The sequence below is a fragment of the Callospermophilus lateralis genome, chromosome 15 (assembly GCF_048772815.1).
Source record: "Callospermophilus lateralis isolate mCalLat2 chromosome 15, mCalLat2.hap1, whole genome shotgun sequence".
In the NCBI taxonomy this organism is placed as follows: Eukaryota; Metazoa; Chordata; class Mammalia; order Rodentia; family Sciuridae; genus Callospermophilus; species Callospermophilus lateralis.
The window spans coordinates 85,778,384-85,800,407 of NC_135319.1; the positions used below are offsets into that span (position 1 = coordinate 85,778,384).

The following is a 22,024-nucleotide window of genomic DNA, read 5'->3' on the forward strand; positions in this document are numbered from 1 at the left end:
TGACCGCAGACTCAGAAGGAACCCAGCTGAGACCACAGTCACCACCCAGCTGAGCCCAGCCTACTGTGTTGACCAACAAGATGATAAGCTAACTTAAAGGCTGTTGTTTGAAGCCACCAAATTTTGGATCAATTTGTTTTACAGAAATAGGTTATTGATACAGGCCCCACAGGAGAAAGAGGTGGCAGAGAGCTGAGCCGGGCTGCTAGTGAGGTGGGAGCTAAGGGACCCGGGTTGCTAAAAACCGGGAAGTCTCAACAACTAGGTCTTCCTAGGATCCCCTGGAGATGGGGCAGGGGAAGCCAAGGCCCTGAAAAAAGGCCAGGTGAGAGGGAGCCTGGGGCCCAGTGTGCAGGAGAAATACGGACCAGGACACGTGGTCACCCTAGGGAATAAATAAAACTTTAATACGGACAGGGAGCAGCGCTGTGTGTGCTCCTTGAGGTCTCTGAGGTCTCGGTCACTGTGCAGGGTGGGTTCCCTGGGACAGAAAATCCTGGGTCATGAGCATTAGGTCTCCCGGGAATTCCGCTAAGCTCAGGCGGTTTCGGTTCGTCCGGCCTGTGATGCATCGTTCCAGTCTTCTTATGGTGAGGAAAGGCTGGCGGTCATGTGGATGGCAGGCTATGCATCTCTTGGGTTCTTCTGACTTGAAAATAACGTTCATTTTTATTTCGTGTCTCTTTGTGGGGTTTTGCTCCTTGATATTGTCAGAGTAATAACTGTCATAGCTGTCCCCCTTTTTCCAGGCCTTATCTTTTGCCAGGGGACCCAGGCCTCCTCCGGATGGAAACATGGAGCCCCGGAACCTTTCCACATAGGGTAAGAGGTGCTTGCTGCTGCGGGCCCGAGCCAGCTGCATCCGCTCTATGTGCTTGCTGATGGTGACCTTCTCCCGCTGGGGCATTTTAAACTCCTCAGAGGGTACGATCACCTTTGCCGTCCACACTCTTTCCAGGGGTGCGCACACGTTGCCAGAGGTGTGTTTCTTACAGTGCTCGACCTGTATGTAGTCTGGGGACTGCAACTGTAGCTCCCTCAGCATCTTGTGTTCTTCCTCTTTTTTAAAAGCCAAAAGCCTTCTGGCTGCCATAGTGTGGATGCCACCTAGACGCTGACAACGGAAGGGGGCCGTTAAAATCTCTGGGCACAGGGCAGGCAGCCCCCACAGAGGGCACCCCGGCTTGTTCTCCCTGCACTCGGAAAGCGCCGGAGCCCCTGGAGAGTGAAGGACAAGCCGGGTTCCATCCTGACTCTGCTCTTAGCTCCTAGGAACTCAGAATCCACAGAGCGGGTGGGAGGCTTCCAGAGGAGACGTACATGAATGCGATCACTGGGGGTGGGGGGGGCGAGAGGTCAAGAAGCATCAGTCCTTGTAGCCCTTACCACTCACGGTCACATTCCTCACTGGGATTTTTAAATAAGAGGGTACTTGGCTGGGTGAGTGCGGAATCCAAACCCACCTGTGGACTCCACCAGGTCAAGCACACTGTGGGGAGAACTCTCTACTGAACCATGGGGTCCCCCAATCCCAACCGCTGGCTTCTGAGGGCCCCTCTCTGTGTGGACTTCAGGACACTTACTAGGATCTCTTTTTCCATGGGGGAGTATTTCCCAAAGGCGATGCGGGGGTCTAATTTGTAGAATTTGCTCCATATCCTGGAAGGCAGAGAGGTGGGTGCATTGGAGCCCTGCAGAGCGACCTTCCAGTTCTCCCTCTCAGAGTGGGAAACCCCACAGAGGGCCCCTCTCCATCAGCCAGGCTGAGACCCCTGTGAAGGGGCTGGGAGTACTCACCCTGAGGGCGATGTGGGACATGGGTGCTCCTGGCAACACTCTGGGAAGGAATAGGGGGCACTAAGGATTCTGACTGACTTTCCGTTCCTCTTATGCGATGTCTCCTCTGTAGTCTTCTTTTCTTGGGCCCCTGATGTCCAGTCCTCTGTTTTCCCATCCTCTGACAGCTGGTCTCCCATTCTTCAAGGATCCTCTAACAAGTGAGGATGGGAGGTGTTAACGCCTGGGGTTTGTCTCCATGCAAGTTTAGTGGGAACCCAGGGACATTGCCAGCACCTGTAGCATCATAACCGCCACCTGGGAGCTATTGTGAGGTCTGTGTTGAAGGCATCAAGTGCCCCCTGGGGGGAAATGGGCACACCTTACCGCATCCTGGCATGCTGGTGCCCAGGGAGGAGAATGGCAAGGTGGCTAGGAGGTCATCTGGCTGCTCGGTTCCAAGGGATGAAGAAGAAGAGCCCAGTGGTCATCTGCCAGTCTAATTTATCAACCTTCCCCCTTATGAGTGATGCTTTCCTCGTGTGGTTTAAGAGGTGGCTTCCGCCCTACCCCATGTAGGAAAGACACTTTCCCAAATTCCACATAAACACACACATTCATAAAACAATACTCTAAAATCTTTTCTTTTGAATTTTCTTAATTTCCTATCCTTATTTAAGTTTCCACCTTATTTAAGTAGGTTTTCCAACTTATTTTTATCATAACCGACAAGAAGTGTGTGTTTGTGTGTGAACAAGTCATACACTTTTAATAGAAAAAGGGGACAGCAGACAGGGCTTCCCCGCACTGCCCACAGCTGCCCTGCCGCCACCCCGGGGCTCTGGCTCCCCCTGCTGGACCGTGTGGTCCATTACTAACCAAGACGCCCTCACTGTGACAAAAGACCTGAGAAGAACAACTTTAAAGAGGGCAGGTCTTTTTGGCTCATGGTTTCAGAGGTTTCAGGCCACGGTCATTTGGCTCTGCTGCTTAGGGTCTGCGGTGGCACAGTGATTCAGGATAGGAAAACATGGTGGAGGAGGCTGGTTGGCCTCGTGGTAGTCAGAAAGCAAAAAGAGAAGGCAGGAAGGGGCTGAGGCCCAGTACCCCTTCAAGGGCACACCCGCCATCACCTAAGGTCTTTCCACCAGGCTCCACCCGCTCAAGGCTCCACCCCTCCCAGGAGCACCACCCCCGTGACCCCGCCTTCGCCACACTCCAGCAAAACTTAAAGGGAAGTTAAAGGTCTGGAAGAGAAACTTAATCAAATTTCAGGATCTAGTCCATATTGATCTTCTTCGACAGAAGCGAGGTCTGACTCTGGACAGATCACACTCCAGGAAGCATCTTCCAGGCCAGTGATTCTGGAAGGTTAACGTGCATATAAATCTCCCAGGAGTCTTGTGCAAATGAAGGGTCTAATTCTGTAGGTCTGGGGCGGGACCTAAAAATATGTCCCTCTAACAAGTTCCCAGGCGAGGCCCATGGTTGTCTGGTCCAAGAAAAACCAAGCTGTGACTCTATGGGCGGGAGCACTGGATAAGAAGTGCCAGGCAAAATATGTCCCTGGGCCAGCGGCAGCAGCATCTCCCAAGAAATGATGACTCCCAGACCCTCCCCAGAACTTTCATGAATCCCCCCACACTCTCCCCATGAATCTCATGCTTAGGAGTTTGGGACAGGAATCTGCCACGGGAGTCCTCTAGACGGATACTTGTGAGGGATCAGAAGATGGGTGACCTCAACGTGGATGGCTGTGGGGTCACCCAGCAGAGGGCCTTGGCTGGGATTCGATCCTGCTTTGTCCAGTCTGCCTCTATCGTCTGGTTTACGAGCCCAAGTCTCCTCTCTCCTTCCTTCCTGGCAATCAAAGTGTCCTGGCACTGAGCTTCCTCACTCCAAAAGTTACCTAGGACCGAGGTCAGCTGTGCCCTTGGGGGAGCTTCTTTGGGTAGGCCCAGCCAGAAGGGTGGGACACCAGAGCAGAGGAGGCCACTCACTTGGAGCCCTCTGGGAGAGTTCATTCCTACATGGAGGTGTCAGAAGCCATGTCTGATGTGGTTCTGTGTCTCTGCAGGGGCAGGTTATTATCTGGGGAAGTTAAAGGTCTGGAAGAGAAATAATCACTCTTCAGGATCTAGTCCATATTGATATTGCTGCACACATGCACTCCTTCTTTTCCTCCACCAGAATTTCTGCTGGGTTCTTGCCAGCCATTCTGATGAGCTCTGTCCCTCTAAGACAGAGTCTGTCCCTGTGGAGGGCCAGCTGATTTTAACAGGCATGAGGGTCAGGAATGGGGATCTCCTCCAGCCCTTTCCTGACTGGTTAGTTGGAGACCTTTGTCTGGCCCCACACTCTCCTTCTCAAGAAAGCTGCCCCAGTCAATACCTTGGTTGACGCCTGTCTGAGAGCAGACTCTGAGAGCCCTGCTTTGGTTGTCTGTGTTGCATTTACGATCCATCCCCAGAGCCTGAGAGATGCTTTTCTGAAGTACGGATGAGTTTGGGTTCCTGGATTTGGAGAAATAATATGCCAGACACTAACCTTCAGGTAAGGCCAACGGATGCACATTTTCAGTAGGATCCCCAAATAGGTCTCTAGATGCCTGAGTTTAAGATCCTAATGCATTGGTTGACTGCTGTGGTACATTTTGAGTAAGTGTTCATGACAAAGAGTTTAGTGGTCAGGAGCATGGCTGTGTGGTACACGTCAACTGGCTCTCTGTGTGAGATTGCTGGATTTGCAAAGCAAAATGCAGGACATCCAGCAAATTTGAATTTCAGCTGTTCCATTTGCTTATCATAAGGAATTACTGATTTTTATTTTTATTACTTGAAAATCCAAGTTTTGCTGGGTGTGCTGAATATCTTTGATTCCTGTCTCTGGGCTGGTGAAGGGGTATAGGAAAGCCCTGCTGTGGAGCAGTTACCTTTCCTTGGTGTAAACACTCCCACCATGGCTGACTGTAGCTGCCAATGTGAAGTCAGGGACTGTGGGGTTGGAAAGAGGTGTGCACTATTGGCTCTCTTTCAGATAATTTGGATTTGGAATGACTTTCCAGTGGCTGATGGGTTGAAGGCTTGATCCCCAGTGGATGGTGCTGCCGGAGACTTGAGGAGGGGGGCTTAGCTGGAGAAAGCAGCTGAGGGGACCATGCCTTTGGAGGGTTTATTTTGTCCCCACTCCTTCCTCCCTCCCTGCTTCCAGGCCACCATGAGGTGAGCAGCTTTGCTCTGCTACAATCTCCCCACCATGACGCTCTGCCTCACCTCAAGCTCAAAGGGATAGGACCAAGCAATTAGGGACCCAACCTCTGAAATCATGATCCAAAATAAATCTTTCCTCCTTGCAGTTTGTTTTCTCAGGTATTTTGTCACAGTGACAGAAAGCCGAGTGGCATCCTACCTCTTGCCACTTGCCACTTTACCATCCCTACAGTCATTTATGTTACAAAGTCTTGGTTTCATATAATAATCTAGGACCATAATGTGGCCTGTGTTAGGGAGGTAATTGATTGAGAAGGCCAAGTGAGAAATGATCAGTCAAGACCTGTTGAGGGTCCTGGAGTGGGGAGAACACTAGTCTCCCTGTATTCATTGTGTGACTCCAATTGTCCGAACAATGGAGTCCACTATTGTTCTCTGGGAAAGTCTTGCTGAACTCCCATCTCGTGTGGGCTCACTCTTGACAATGCTCTTGTGTTCGACCTGACAAACTAGGCAAGATTTGTCTTGGACCAGTCTTGCCTCTGGCAAGGCACTCTCTGCCTGGACCCTTGGATGAACTCTTAACTTTTATTTATCTAAAACATCCCAGCTCCACAGTTGAACTCATCCACCCCTAGGACCTGGTAGACTGGACTTGCCATAGGTTCCTGAAGCCATTGTTGAGTTTACTGGGTTATTTCTATTTTAGGAACAGATTTCTGATCTCTATGAATACAATCGGTCCCCTTTATCTGTAGGTTCTGAAGTCCAGGGCTCAGCAGACCATGGTTCTCAGGATGGATTTATGCAGGAGTTTTATAAAGGCTGATGCCGGAGAACCACCTGGAGGTTCTGGCCTGATCAGTGGGATGTGGCTGGGCATGGGAACATCTGGCTGCTCCCCACGGGTTTCTGCTGGGCAGCCCAGTGGAGAGCAGCTGTCTTAGAGAAATCTCTAGGATCTTGTCTATCGTGGTCTCTCCTCCCATTTGAATGGAAGTTCCAAGAGGCCAGGAACTTGATTGCTCTTGATTGTTCTATTTCCCCTTCCCCCAGCATGGTTCTGGCACACACAGGTTACTCAGGACATATTTGTGGAATGGAAAAAATAAAATAAAAAAGGCTTAGAGAGCACTACAAAGGGGAGCCAGGAGCTCAGGGCCATGGGTAGCAAGACTCGCTTCTGCCACCCAGAGGTGATGGGAGGGGTGGGCTCCTGCCATCCTGCACCCCCGGAGCTGGTTCTGCTCTGGTTGCCTGGTTGGACTGTTGGGTGAGGCCATCACACTCCCATGAGGAGGACATGGGCTTCCTGGAGGCCTGAGGGTGGGGCCAGTCTTCAGGCAGGAAAAGGCAAGACGTGGGAAAAGAGCTTTGTGCTGACAGGAGAGGGGACTGTTGCCACTCTGTGCCTTAATCCCTTTATCTGGATCAAAAGGGTTCTGCCATCCTTTCAAGGGGCCCTGGGGGTGAGGGAAAGGTGGAACCTGCCACCTGGGGCAGGCTGGGGGCAAAGTCAAGAGACAGGCACCAGATGGAGAGCCCCAGCGCAGGGCACAATCAGAGGTGAGCTGCTGGACCTGTGGACCAAGGCTCCTCCTTGGTGCTGCCACCTCCCTGCGCGGTTCTAGTCGGGTCTTGGCCATGAAGTGACATCTGGATTCCAGGGAAGCGGGAAGGGAGGAAGGGTGGACAGCGTCTCCAAGACCAGGACCCCACCCGGGATGAACAGTGGTGAGCGAGCCCCCCCAAGGGAAGGTGCACCCCAGGAAAGAGGGCTTCACTCACATCCACTCACTCGCAGCTGGCGGAGCCCCCCTGTGGCGTCTGGGCCCTTTCAGTTGCACTGCAGAGGACGGGACAAATGCACCAACTCAGTGAGGAGGAGTCGTCGGGGGGACAGGGAGGGTGGGACTCCTTCCTGAGGAAGCAGCGAAGGGAGAGAGAGGGCGCGAGCTGAAAGCAGTTTGGTTAGCAGGAGGAGAGGCATGTGGGATGTGGCGGGAGGAGGCCAGAAGAAGAGGCGGGTGAAGACTGGCGCCTATTAGGCCACACCGAGGGGCGCTTTACATGCCATCGCTCCACTCCTTTGAAGTGCGTAATTCAGTGATTTGGGTACATTTCCGAAGATGTGCCGCTGGCCACAATTCAGTTTAGGACGTTTCTGTCATCCCCCGAGATCCCGTGTGTCCTTCCACGGCTGATCCCCAGGCAGCCGTCAGTCTGTCTTCTGTGCTTTCAAGTCTTTGTGGTTGTCTTAAAATGACCCCTTTCTTCCTTATAGCTTCCTGCTGCTATTTTATTATCCCTCTGTCCCAGCAGGCCCCTTCTAGGTCCATGCTCATGAACCTGCCCTCTTCCTGGGAAGTCGGAAGCACCGCCTGAGCCTGTAGCTGCAAGGTGCCTGAGCCCAGGTGCCTTCGGTTCCGTTGGCAGAGGCCCAACCCTCCACAGGCTAAAGCAGCTCCCAGACTCCACCAGATCACGGGGAAGGGAGTGGACTGTGGTTTCCCTTATCTCGAAATAACAACTTCCTGTATTAGCCTGGCGTGAAGATGGCGCCAGGCAGGTTCGACCATGGTTCTGCTGATCCCACCACAACCAGACGAGGCAGCAGACAGGGGATGGGTAGCCTGACTGTATTTGGAAGGCTCCTTCCTGCTGTCAGTCATTATGAAATACGGACACAAATAAAATAGGAATGAAGACCCTCCGTCCTAAGGCCACGCCAGGTCAGAACTGTAGGCAGTTACTCCCACCCCCCAACCATGACGTGCAGGGCACCCGAGGAAGGGTAGGGTTAGCAGGGTCCAGGCTCCACTCTGGTCTTGTGGTGCCTGTGTCCCACTGACCATCCCATTCAGCTCTGTCCCCTATCAGTTACTACATGTAGAAGAAAGGAACTGGCCATCTTGGCAGGTACATCCCATGGACTTCGCCAGGTAGGTGTCTTACCTGATGGTTCATCCGGCCTGTGGAGGCTAAAGAGAAAGGGCAGAGGGGGAATCACCCAAGGTCTGTGGTCTGGTGGGAGGTAGGGTCCCAGAATAATAAGGAGCTACTAAATACAGAGGCAAAGACCCAGCAGATTTAGGATTGTGATAGTGGTGGGATGAGATCCATATTTGACTGGTTTATGGACAAATTTTCACTTTTCCTCCTCTTCATGAAACATGCTAGGAAGTGGATTAACCATTAAATGTTTGTTTTGTAAATATTAACATTACTGGAAGAACCTGTTAGCTTATTTTATGGGGGTTAGAGTAGGGTGTATTAGGTATTTAAATGTTGTGTAGGGAAAACACCTTTCTCTGGGTCTGCTTTCATATGTGCACCCATGCATTCACCTGGTAGGCCATGAGCTCAGCACCTCATACCAGCCGCTGGGGAGACAGAGATGAATTAGACCAGGTCCTTCCCTTGCAGAAGACCTTGTGAAGTGGGATGAGACGAGCAGATGAAAGGTAAGTGCACAACATAATGCATATTATGGCAAATGCAAGAAATCAGTCACTCTGGTCATTCTTAACAGCTAGGGGCTCAGAGGGACCTCCTATGCGGCATTAATACTACGACGTTAGAGATAAAGTATGAAAGTTTAGGAAAGTTTATTTACCTCCTTTGTTTCCTACAAATGTTTGGCATGAAATCGACTCTACATGTGTCCCTGGCCTTGCATCAGAAGAGATGGGTAAAGGAATTGTCCTCCTGGGTGACCTCTTTGGGAAGAGGCCTCTGCTTGACTGCTGAAGCATATGTAAAGGAGGTTGGTCACTCACACCTGACTCTCTATCCTGAGTGGAACAAAGGTGTGAATGACATTTACCAACAAGGAACAAGGAAGTGACAATCTGCCATTGTCCCATGGAGGTTTTCCTCCTCCTGGAATCCCTGAGCCTCGCATCCCCTCTCCTGAGCAGCTCCACTGCCATCCAACCAGCAGCAAAGGGCTGTAGCTCCAGAGGCTGGATCCAGCTACTTGGCTTCTCCCTGTCCTGACCTTCCAGGGGAGCCCCTGTACTTCCCGGTTCCCAGACCTACTTTGAAGGGGAACAGGTGTCACTCTTTTGTGTCTAGGATAGAACTTAATGCCAGAAACTAAAGACACAGATTTTGAGTAGGTCCAGGGAGCCTGGAACAAGTTGGGACCAGAGAAAAAGATGTTCACACGCAGCTCCCCGAGTCTCTGCATTGTCTATTTTAGGATTCACTGATTCTGCATTTAATTCCAAAAATTTAATTTATGAGATTAGTGATGTGTCAACACACTATGCATGAATTGCCATTTTGATTGTGAAAACTGGACTAATTTACAGTGCTGGCATTCAGATTTGAAAAGCACAGATTCATTCCTATGATGGGAGACATTTGAGAATTGTTTTGGGCTTGGAGTGAGGACAGACCAGCATCTGGTCTGTCCAATTATGAAGGTAAAATAAGGCTTCAGTTCAAATGCCAACATCTTGAACATCTCTTTCTAGTGGAACTTGTAGTCTTTGTCCCTGTGGCTCAAGATAATGTGTGGTATTTAAAATGGATCCTTTGTATAGACACCACTCAGATGCACATTACAAAGTGGCCTAAAAACAATGTGAGAGCTGGAGAGAAGCTGGACAGAAGAAACGGAAAAGTGTACATGTGCACTCATCAGATATTTGACTTCTGACTCTCCGAGAAAAGAGAGAAAGCTTTTAAGTAGTGCAAGAGATTCTGCCTGCACCCCACTCCTGTTTTATTTTTTGTCAGTCCTCCAACCATGTTTTTTTTCAGAATTGCCTTGGTTATTCTTGTTTCTTTACTTTTCTGTATAAATTTTAGAATGAAATTGTCAATTTCCATAAAAACCTTGCAAGGAGGTTTGGATGGGATGCATTAAATGTATAGATTGCTTTTGGGGAATGATTGATAGGTTAATAGTATTGCATTTTCTAATCCATAAATGTGGCATATGTCTTTGCATATTTAGGTCTTTAATCTCTTTAGCAATGTTTTATAGTTTCCAGTGTATAATTCTGGTACATGTTTTGTTAAATTTACATATTTTTTACTCTTTATACTATAGTAGATTGAAATTTTATTTTCTAATTATTTTGGATATACAATAGTTTTTTCTTTAAGTTTCTCTTACTCATTGCAAGAGTTTTAAATTTCTTATTTATTCTGCGAGCTTTTTTTGTAAATTTTATGATTCCCCACTTTTTTTTGCTAATGTCATCTAAAATAAAGATAGTTTTAATTTTTCTTTCTAATCTACATGCTTTTTATTTCTTTTTCTTACCTTATTGCAATGGCTGAGATCTCTAATAAAATATTGAATAGAAGTGAGAGTAAACATACTTGTTCTATTCTCATCTTAGAAAATCATTTAGTGCTTTGTCTTTATCAAATTGAAGTAGTTCCCTTTATGACAAATAGGTGTTGAATTTTGCAACATCTTTTTTTTGAGATGATGTGTTTTTCTGCTATATTCTGTTAATATGGTAAATTATATTTATTGACTGTCAAATGTGAATTCAAACTTTGTACCCAGAATAACTTGCATTTTTACACTTGGTCATAATGTTTAATCCTTTTTTATATATTGATTTCAGTATATTTTTTCTCAGCACTTAATCTCTCTTTAGTGCTTTTTAAAGTAATCTAGTGATTTTCTTTCTCTTTCAAGAGCACAGGAGCATTTTCTTTCTTGTGCAAGTCTGTATTGTTTTGCATCTAGACACTAAATTAGTATTGATGAACTACTGAACACCATAAATGAATGATGGAATATACATTATTTGATACCTCTAAATTGCAAACCATTCTCCATCTTCATTTTAATAATCATAAGTTTAAAATCAACATATATTGGTGTTAAATGATAGATTGTATTTGATGTTGTAGTGTTTCCTCTTCTGTAGTTTCAGAGTCTGTCTTTTCTTCCTTTTTCCACTTTTGCATTCCAAGATGCGTTAAGTTTAGAGCACGGTCCTTTCAGGCTGAATATGGGCAATTCCTATGGGAAATTCTCTACCTGTTTGTTAAGCATGCCTTAGCCCTGACCTTCAATCAAGATTTTCTGGCTTTTTCCCAGGAATCATTTAGGAATGTGGTCTCTTGCTTCAATTCACTGTATATAAATAAGGTTTCCCTGAGAGGAGTGGGGATACAATTGCAAAAGAAATGAAAAGAAAAGAAAAGAATTATACCTGTAAATATAGACCGTGGCTTTAAGATAACCCCATCCTAGGCAACTAGTATGATGACTAAACATAAAAAAAAAAAATCAAAAGAAACATACTTTAGATGTTAAAGCCACCACATTACCACAACATTACCAGGACATTCCTCTGCTTTAGAAAGTTAATATTTATGGTTTATTTTTTGCAAACTTTTCCAAGGATATATACATCTCTGTACTATGTCCCGATGCAACAGCTACTAGGGAGAAATATTCATTTATTTTAAAAGATAAGAAAATAGAAAAGAATGTTGCTCTTTATATGCCAAGATATATGCAGAGGTGGTGTTCCATAAACGTTCACAAATCGGACAAATGCTTTTGTTTTGTAAAGTTTAGCAAATTTCTTCCAAAGATATTGAAAAGGTCACTTATAATTTGAAAGACATTGATCTTAAGCAAATTAAAGCAATACAAGGTTTTTTTTAAGTACCTAGGGAAAATACACAGTGACTTCATCTGACTCTGTCAATTTATAGCCAGACTCAAAATATTTAATGTGCATGTTTTTGTTCAGGTTTTCATGTGCAGTCAATATGTTAAAAATCATGGCCCACTTTTGGGAGACGTTTCACCATTGATAAAAATTAAGAAAACTGTTCTGTGGATTTAGTTGGTCTGATTCTGCAAATCCTTTAGAAAGAGTTTTCACAACTCCAAGTAGACTTTTTAATGCTTGATGCTTGAATAAACTTTAAAACAAAGCAGCGTAAAGAAATTTAGAACCCAGCTCATCAAATCAGGCTGGACTATAAAAATCAGTCAGAGAGATTCAGCATAAATCACCACAGAAACACTTGAGATGTAGACTTTTTTTATTTTTTTATTCTGCTACAGCTTGATACTTTGCTTTAGAATACACCCTTCTTTTAATTCTTAAGACCTATAATATTTCTCTCTAGTGTCTAATTAAGATATTGCACTCCAGAAAGAGAAAATAAAAGATCATCTGTTTTATAAACCAAACCAAACACTCAAACTAGCTTGAAAAATAATAATAAAGCTATTAAAGTACAAATAAGGAAACAAACATCTCATCCGTTCGCTAGGCACGGTGCCACCTAGTGGTGGAAAACCCACACTGCTAGTGTGACAACCTGACCGTCTCCAAGGAGCCAGCTCAGAGCCAGGGAGTGGGGTGGGGGACTGTTGGACACCCCAAGAATAATCCTCACAAATGAGGCACAACAGAGGAGGAAGGAAGAGAAAGATTCCAGGGTTTTTCATTTTGAGAAGAAGACTATCCTCCCAGGGAAGGGACTCCTGGGATCAAGTCCCAAATCGGTTGCTCCCAATCAGTGGGAGCCTGAACCAGACCAAGAGAGCAGGTGACCGAGATGCGGTGGGAAGAAGGGATGGGGAAGCTGTTCCAGAATCCAACGATGGGGAGAGAGGCTGCCCTAATGCCAACAAGTCCCCTCCCACCCCTGACCCCCTCGCCATGCAAGGAGGAGGGACCGTACAGGGGAAGAGGACTGTGCATGGGCAACTCTGATGCCCAGGACAGCCCCGTGTTGATCTGCAAAAGATGTTGGGGGTGAAGGAAGATGGGAGAGAAGGACCTACAGAAGCTGCCACTACCAGGGACCTGGGTGAAGGGTAGCACCCAGCACCACTGAGCCTGCCCTGAAGCCAGGACTGCCCCTCCCAGGAGGACCCCCTGCCAGGGCCAGGGGAGGCAGCCTTCTTATTAATTCTCTCGCAGGAAGTCTAGTTTTGCAGGCAAAGACGCCCAAGGTCATGCTATTTAAATTAGAAAAAGCAAAACAAAACACCCCACCAATATCAATATAATCTGAGGTCAGATTTCGCAGGAAATGGTGTGGGGACTGAAAGATGCAAATCAGCCTGATAAGGAGATTGAAACTGAATATGAAGCTGAGGAAATTCACAGAAGAAAATATCAACAGACCAGAATTGAGCTGGTCTGATTGTCACCACCCTTAAATGACAGGTTTGGTCTAAAACAAGGAACACCATCACAATCGACAATAGTAGTAGCTAATATCCACTGAGCATATTAACAATTTAAATATGTATATATAAAATAACACAGATTGAAGTACTTAGAAGATATCTGCTTCCAAAACAAACCAGATTAAGAGTATTGATGACCGTCATGATAGGCAGAGGACATTAGAAATATAGGAGCAGGTGCAAGGCAAGGCAAGGCATGGGGCTCTGGCGACAGGAATGCTGTGCCTCTGCTTTATGTTGGAGAGATTTGGGGCTCCTGGGGTCACGAAGGGGTGCTCAGGGACTCACCCTTTCACAGTGGGACAACTCCAGCGATCTGTACTGGCTGAATACACCCCCTGAGGGCATGTGTCAATCCTGATTCACCTTCACCCTTTCAGGACACTTTGCCAGGAATCACCATCATCTTGGGATGCAGCCTTCTATATGTTTCACAAAATACAGGGTATGCCTCCATTATCCCCCTTCTTTATGCCTGGAAATGGGACACATCCTCTGGAAGTACCCTGCTTGCCTTCCCAGGTTTTGAAACTTCCCACCTGACATCCTGGCCTTTTTCATAAATTGAAGCAGGGCCTAAGAGTTGTCTGTAAGAATCCGATTCTCACTGTCTCAGGTGGAGATGGTGCTAAGAACTGGTCTCTCTCTGAATCCCATCCCTGACTCCTTACCCCACAAGGGGCTTGCCCAGGGAAGGAGTCACATTTTTCAAGAAGGCTAAATCTAATCAAGCATGCATAGGAAGATGGTGTGAGTTACACTATACAAACATGAAACCATCTTATCTTAAAACCTTGATTGGCAAGGTCTCTCCTCAGGACACAGGATGAGAGCGAGGGAGTATATCTCATTTGGGATCTAACCCCAAGGAGAATACTCGTTCATGATCTTTCAGCTGTGTGCCTTGAAATAGAGCCCTGGGAAGATCCCGAATGGTCGCCGCTAAGAATTTTGAAATGGCCCACTGAATTCTTGCATGGACTGGACCACGCTTTGACAGGCGGTCCCTTGCTAACTATTTTAATAGGGGAGGTCAAAACAAAAAGAGCCTCTGGTGGCCACTGGGCTCACCGCCTGCCACCTGGCCGTGCCTCCCACCCACAGTCACAGGTGAGGCTGTGGTCCGTGAACCTGCAGCCTCCTCAGCTGCTGTCACCATTGTGGTTCCCTGTGGCAGCCTCCACCATGGCCACCGGCAGCAGCTCCATGCCCTGGGCACTGTTCCCACACACCCAATGCGGTGACGAGATAATGGAAACATTTAACCAGGAAACTGTTTAGTGGTGGGGCGTAAACGACAAGAACAGAACGGGACTGTGGAGAAGGGTGACGTCAATAGACTCGTGTCAATGCCGAAGTGGGCGAGATGATCCTAATGATCCTGCAGAGGCCCAACAAGCCTCGGGAGAGACGTGGGCATGAGACGGTGGGAACCGGGACGAGGAGCCTGCACACGGTGACCCAGGAGTTTTCCATTTTGCCCTTGATGGCTTCACTTTGGAACCGGGGTCTTCCTGTTTGCAACCACGCATGCAGCCTTGTCAGTGAAGAGGAAGCTTCCCGTGGGGGAACTGCCCGTGGTGGTCGAGCAGGTTTGTGTCATGCTCACCGGTGGAAGAAGGAACTCCAAAGCCCGAACTCCTGGGGCCTCAGAAGGTGACTAAAGTTAGGTCGTGAGGGTGACATGACAAGTGAGTGCCTTTATAAAAAGAGGACATTTGGAGGCTGAGTGTAGCTCAGTGCACAGGGCATGCCAAATGTGCACGAGGCCCTGGGCTCAATCCCAGCACCAATAAATAAGTAAACAAAGGAGAAATCTGAAGGCAGACACACACACACATACCACCACCACCACCACCACCAAGTACAGATGAAAGCGGACGTGGAGGTGATACTTCAGCCTGTCGGGGAAGGCCAGAGAGACCCAACACATCACCAGAATCTGGGGGAGAGGCAGGAACAGGCCCTTTCTCCCTGACCTCAGACGGAACCGACTTTCTGACAACTGAATCTCAGACTTCTCTCCTGTGGAACTTTGAGACAATGAATTTCTGCATTTAAGTCACCCAGTTTGGTGGTACATGGTCACCGCAGCCCTAGAAAATGAGAATGTCATCAACCTCCTTCAAGCAGAATGTGCCCAAATCAGCCTTCCATAAAGACATTTCTGATCTTGGATAAGATGCATGCCAGTGTCTACTGGGCCCTGTGACATAAATGGCATGAAGTCTTCACGGGAGCAGGAGAGCCCTGAAGAAGATGAAGCAAAAAGACACCAGGGGTCAAAGAGGGAACAGCTTGAGGGAATGAAAAAGAAGGCAAGGGAGAGAGGGAAGGGAGAGAGGACCCAGAGGCAGGCTGCTCAGTTTGGGTCGCCCTGGCTTTCCCTGGGAAGGGGGCGTGGGGGAGACTGTTTTCAGACCCAGATGCTCATGCGACAACCTGCACTGGTTCAATCAGAACCACGGGTTGTGGAACCAGGTGTCAGCGTATTGCAAAGTTCCCCGGATGATCCCATCTTGTAGCCAAGGTTGTCAACCACGGCCTAGAGAGCCCCTGATTTTGGGTGAACTGTGTTTAAAATTGATAACTTTCCCCTAAATCCAGTTCTGAAGCATTTTGAACCATTTTGGAGCTTGTAAAAATATTCCAGAGTCAAATCATCAGCGGTTGGTGAGCCTGTGAGTTCCACAGGGAGATTTCTTTCTGGGCTGGATGATATTTCACAAATGAAGCATTGGTCTGGGCAGTGAGAGCATCCCCAGATAATCCTGGGCCCTCTTCTCCCATGGGCCAGGCGCAATAAACTGAGGAGTGTGTCATCGGGCACTCCTAGGAGGACACAGGAGTGTTTGGGCAGTGGGCAGCCTGGCTTCCCGAGTCTCTCCTCAGTTACTCTTGAGAGTTGCATGCTCCTGCTGGGGCTCTGTGCCACTGCTCCCTGACTTCATGTCTGCACAGGCCCAGAGTCGAGAGTGACTTCACAGGAGGAGATAACAACTAACTGCAATGTAGCAGCTCAAGATGCAGGTGAGGACGAGGCCGGAAGTGCCCCTCAGGAGAAAGCAGGGAAAAGAAAAAATACGAAAAATGTACCCATCCCCAGCAATGTGAAAGCCACAGTGAGTCAGAGCTTGTGTGGATCCTTGAGGAAAAAGTTAAATACTAAAAACACCCCTAACTCTCCTACGGCTTAAAACCACATATGCTAGATTTTTCTTGTTTAAGGAAAGAAAGGGTTTTGTTGTTATTTTTAAAATGAGGGTTTTTGTTTTTGTTTTTGTTTTTTAAGAGCAAGCCATCCAAGTTCATCTTTTCATCACCTGCTGCAGTCTGGCTGGGCACAAATAACCGGGAGGTCACGAGCCACTTGTAGATTCAAGCAGGAAGAACTTTATTCCAGAACCTACACGAACTCCACGGGAATCCACGGGAACTCCGTGAGAACTCAATGGGAACTCAACGGGAACTCCGCGAGAACTCAAAAGTAGCGGGCACCCGAGGTAGCAGGAGCCTCCTTATTGCCAGACAGCAGAGGTTTATATACACAACTGAATACACAGCTTGTTCCAATTTAGCATCATCCAGTTACAGCAATCAGTCATTATCTTAATAATCATACACAGCTTAACTTAATTATCATCATCGCTGGCGCTACCCCTCAACCACTCCTTCTGGCAAAATGCCAGGCACCATCTTGACTTGATTGTGGCTCTCAACAATCACCAGAGAATTAAAATTTCTAATTTGTTATTGAAAAAAAATAGATACAGAGCCATCCTTTATACAGCTGGTGCAGAGACAGAGTTGGCATCTACCTCGCAGTGCAGGCAGGCCTAGGACGTGGGCTAGTGGCTGGGTTGGCAGAGCCCTGTAACGAGACCCCTGACCTAACTTCCCGAATGACAAGCAAAATTTTGCAAGTTGGGCACAAACCTAGTGGGATCAATGGGGCTTTGGCCTGAAATAGGAACCCATGAAACTAATATTTTCTTTTGCACATTTATGAAGAACAGGAAGTCTTGATTTCTATAAAATTAACTTAATGTAACCAACTGCATTTTACTCCAATGAAAGAACTGATTGTTTCTGTACATGGTAAATCAGAAACTAGGGGTTTCCTGTTCATTCTTATCACTTTGCGGGAGTCTTCTCCTCCACTGACCCTTCCTCCACCCTTCATCAGCACGTAATGCAACCTCTTCCTGGAGCCAGGGCCCTAGCAGAGACGGGAGAAGGTAGAAGGAGAAGGAGATGAACAGGAATCTGCAGTCCAGGGCCCGGGGCAGGCAGAAGATGCCAAGAGCAATTTGGAAACAATTTGCTGACAAACTCTTGCTTTAAATTGCATCTCATTTAGCCACCTGTTGGAAACAGGGAGGACAGCCAGCAAGAGGAGGAGAGGGGGACTCCCTGATTTTCAGAATCAAATCATATCATTTTAAACTGGAAACTTGTGACATAATGGAAAGTTTAAAAAAAAGAGGAGAAAGTGATATACACAACCACACCACCCTATGAAGTGTGCGAACTCAAAATTGGGGCTGAGATAGATAACAACAATGAAGAAAGCATGTGCATGCCTCAAAAAACAGCTGTAGAGGAGGTGCACTATTAACACATATCTTGGGAGAACTGGTTTTATTTTCTTTAGCCTATTTTTTTTCTGGTACTGGTGATTGAACCCCCAGGGGTGCTTAACCACTGAGCCACATCCCCAATCCTTTTTTATATTTGATTTATAGACAGGGTTTTTTTGAGTTGCTTGGGGCCTCACTAATTTGCTGAGGCTGGATTTGAACCAGCAATCCTCCTCCCTCGACCTCCCTAGCTGCTTGGATTACGGACGTGCACCACGGTGCCTGGCTGTTTGGTAAATTTTTATATATTTTAAACAGTTTTTCTTGAGTAAATGTGTGTTATTTTGATCATGCTAACAAATGAAAGTTACGAAATAAATTCTCACCTATTAGTGGACTTCAACCCTCATTTTCTTTTTTTCTTTCTCTCTCTTTTAATCTGTGTCTCCTTATAACATTTCACAGTGTCATATAAAAGGACCCTGAAGAGGGTCCCAGGTATGTTTTTGGTGCCCCTTCTGCCTCAGGTAGATACGATATTATTGTCCCCTTTTTTCAAAAGGGGCCATGAGCTGAGCGAGGTGAGGTCCTGTGCCAACGTCTGTGGGGAATCAGTCCCGGGGTGGTGAGAGCTCAGGCTTCCTTACTCTGTTAAGTCAGCCCTCCCCACATCTTAGGCAATAAAGTGTTCTCCCTGAGTTAGCACAATATCTAAGATGACAACATGGTTAGTTTTTCAACATCCTATTAAAATCAGCATTTCATTTTCAGTATCAGAGAGAATGCTAGAACCTGCTATGGCGATGGGCAAAGGTGAGACTTATGCAGTCGACAGGAGAAATAAAGAATATTCACATGCTTCTGTCCTCATCAATGTTTTATTCACTGAAATCACTCAATACACTTCACTCAGTAGGTTCTGAATCAAGAAAATGACGGTCCTTAATGCTGGGCACTGCAATAGACATGATCAATTCAAAGCAAACAATTTTAAGTTAACTCTAAGCACTGCAAACACACTTAATCCTGACAGACTCATTACAGACATTCCCTCTGCATGCTAAGCTAGAGTCTCAAGCCTTAGGCCTTAAGTCCAGCAGATGCACACTCACTCAGACCACAGTGATCAGGTCAGGAACTGATGGAGGCTTTTCCTGGTGTGGAGTTGACGGCCGGTTGAAGGGACGGTCGTAAGGAGAAGTTGCTGTTCTCATCAGGGTCAGGAGGCTGCTGTAGAGTTTGAGAGTGGTGAGGACGATACAGAGGGTCAGGCAGATGATGAGAAGAGTTGGGATGTCAGTCCAGGTCCTCATCAGGCTCTCCGGCATGTGGGCATCAGTGTCGGCTGCTGAATGTCTGTCCATTTGCTCCATCATTTATACTAAATTTGGGGGGCTTCTGACTGCCCTTTGGGTCCCTGTCAGCTGTTACCAGGGTTCTCAGTGATGTCTTACATCATAGAGTCAGGACATATGGTTTGGTGATTTCGGCCCTGAACTTACACCTCTGACTCTTATCAGGGTGAAGGCAAATGACATGTGACTTCACCCTGACTCTTATCAGGGCTGTGGAAAGTGACTTGTCTTTATCAGGCTATGCCTGGTTGACGTAGTGGAGTTCTCTTAGGCTGCTGCCTGGTGGCACTGCAGGTTGATATAAAATGGAGTTGCTTAGGCTAAGGTCATCCTTGCACCTGCCCCTTCAGATCCCTGGAGGCCTGCTGGGGCCGTTTCCAGATCCAGGAGCCCAGGCCGGTGCAGTGGCATCCAGGTCCCAGCCAGACGTGGCCCAGGTGTGATCAGAGCACTGGCACCGGGTTCAGGCCAATGCTGTGGGACTGCTGCCCCCTCCAGCCCAGAGGCACACCCATTCACCTGATCCAAATGTGTCTGCTCAAAAGTTGCCTGCTCAGGGAGGCCCCCCTGGGGCCCTTGCATCTGGCAGCTTCCTCCTGCCCACATTTCGTCCCCTCTCCCCTGGCTTATTGGGCTCCAGAGCCCTTCCCACCAGTGAAATGCTGGGTGCCCACTTGTATTATCTGTCCCCAACCAGAAAGCATGTTCTGTTCACTGATGTGTCCCCAGGGCCTGGGACAGGGGTTGGCATGTGGCAGGTGCCAGTAGGCAGAGCTGCTGCCAGGGACTGCGGAGCCTTCCCAGATGGCCACACGTGTCCTTCCTGCACTCCCCTAAGCCCCTGCTTCTCTGTCCTTCCTGCAGTGTCCTCAGTCCCTGTGTAGCACACAACCCACAGCAGTGCCAGGTGAAGATGCAGACACCTAAATGCCACCTTGGGAGGCAGCTGCCTTCCTTCCATGGTGACCCAGGAGGGACCAGGTCTCAGTCAAATGCCCAGGCGGTTCACGCAACGTGGCATGAGAATATTCAGGGGTGGGGGTGGGTTGCCACAATAAGATTTTTGCTCTGACCCAGTTTTCCCAAAGCACTACTATTTATGGTTGGAATATCTAAGATGCTGAGCAGCTTATTTTGTGTAAAATTTGACTTCTCAACAATTATTGTAAGGAACGTATTCTAACATTTTAATGACATTGAATAGAGAAGGAGCTGGAGACCCCAAAATGTGTGTGGGGGTGGGGTAGTCAGGGCCAGAGCTGCTGAAGAAAGCGTTGATAAGCTAGGACCGCACCAGGACAGGGACACTGCAGCAAGCACAGTGTGAAGGACCGCGGAGTCCGAGGACAGGACAGACTGGCCCTGCATCTCGTGGATGGCAGAGTGAACAGCAGGCCACAGCCTGCCTCCTGCTCCCAGGGACTTAGCAGAAGGGAGGGAAAACCTGGGTTCACCAAGAGTAGGCCTGAAGTGGGTGAACTATTCAGACCTCTTTTGACTTAATTCCATGAATCCCTCTGGGGGGAGCGAGGTCTCCTTGAGATTCACTTTCGGTCTGTGAAATGTATTAGCTGCAGTTATTTTCGACTGTGTACTGTTCCTTTCTCTTGATGCCTATTATTTTTCAGCTGTGGCCAAATTTGACTGACTTTATTCTATGACTTAGTTGCATTGAAGACTGTCAGGAAAATTCAAAGTCTCTCTATAAGGCCATCAATGGAGGGATAGAAATCTTCCTGCTTAAATAATGCACACGTCTCGTGTATGTGTAATTTGACCATCCCAGCAGCCCTCCAAACTAAGGAGGGCAGATGGTGACAAGGAAACTAAGTCTCAGTGAAGCTAAGTGAATTGCCCCAAATCACAGTGTAGGGAGCAAGTCCCAGCTGCCACCCACTTCCACCCACAGCCTGATGTTTGTCATCATGACCAGGTGTGGACCTGGCTGGTCTGGGGCACTCCACATACAATAGTAGCCCAGAAGCCATTCCTATTGGACATGGTAACCAACACACCACAGTTGTCTCAATAAGTAAGTGTATTCAGATTGAAAAAGGCTTTCTTGCAACCCCTGACCTGGCGTCCACTAGGTCATCTCATCCTTTTCCCTGTTTCATCCGCAGGATATGGAGCTAGACATATGCTCTCAAAGGGGCATCCTCTCTCCAATTTCTGTTATACTCAAGACTCAGAGCAGAGAGCAATTCCTTGAGATGATGGGATAACTTGTACCCCAAGCCAATGATCCAGTAGAGAGAACGCTCCTGTTAGGGGAGCACCAATTTTACAAACATCAGCTATCCCTAGGTATGGCACAATGGGATTCACAAACATTTAAGTGGAAGGCAACATGCTAAGCACGTTATACGTAAGCATTACTTAAGTGAGATCATGAACTATCTAAAGAGAAGTCAGGCCCTCAGGAGCTTCACAAGCTAATGACGGACTCATAACGATACTAGGGAGGCAGTCGAGGCAGGATGGATGGAGTGCTATGAAGAGGATCCCAGGGCGAGTGTGGGAGTTGGAAAATGGGGCTAATCTGCAGTTGAGGAATAAGGGGACAATTTCAAAAAGAGGAGAGGCAGGGTGTGGGCATTGAAAGAGGGATAGACTCTCAGCAGCTTCTTCCCCCTGGGAACAGCTACATGCTGAAGGAAATGGTGCCCTCGGTGGGATTTAGGGATGCTGGTGGCCTCTCTCCCAGAGGGCTCGAGGGTCCCCCCTGCCCAGCCGGCCACCAGCACACTGCCGACCTTTTCTTCTGCTTTCAACTCCCAAATGTTCCATGAAATGCCTCCAGCAGGCAGAATCCCCCTCTCTCCCCATAGCAAATACCCACGGAATGCCAAAGCTAGTGAGTTGGCCCCTGCTCTGAACACCTGCCAGTCCAAGACAGAAGAGCAC

The 22,024-nt window shown here is 47.7% G+C and overlaps 1 protein-coding gene across 1 annotated transcript; it reads right to left on the bottom strand.

Moving 5' to 3' along the window:
• Positions 1 to 460: 460 nt before the first annotated feature.
• C15H10orf120 (chromosome 15 C10orf120 homolog) lies at positions 461 to 1,976 on the bottom strand. Its single transcript, XM_077105366.1, has 3 exons — positions 1,876 to 1,976; positions 1,584 to 1,659; positions 461 to 1,114 (listed from the first exon to the last, which is right to left on the bottom strand). The coding sequence occupies exons 1-3, from the start codon at positions 1,974 to 1,976 to the stop codon at positions 461 to 463; spliced, it is 831 nt and encodes a 276-aa protein (XP_076961481.1).
• Positions 1,977 to 22,024: the final 20,048 nt, after the last annotated feature.

What these genes read in the sequence shown, in the direction of transcription:
- C15H10orf120 (XM_077105366.1), bottom strand. Translation starts at nt 1,976, where the DNA reads ATGGGAGACCAGCTGTCAGAGGATGGGAAAACAGAGGACTGGACATCA. An exon ending in TCGCATAAGAGGAACGGAAA is followed by an intron (nt 1,660 to 1,875) that starts GTCAGTCAGAAT and finishes TCTGCCTTCCAG; the next exon opens with GATATGGAGCAAATTCTACA. An exon ending in CCATGGAAAAAGAGATCCTA is followed by an intron (nt 1,115 to 1,583) that starts GTAAGTGTCCTG and finishes TTCCGTTGTCAG; the next exon opens with CGTCTAGGTGGCATCCACAC.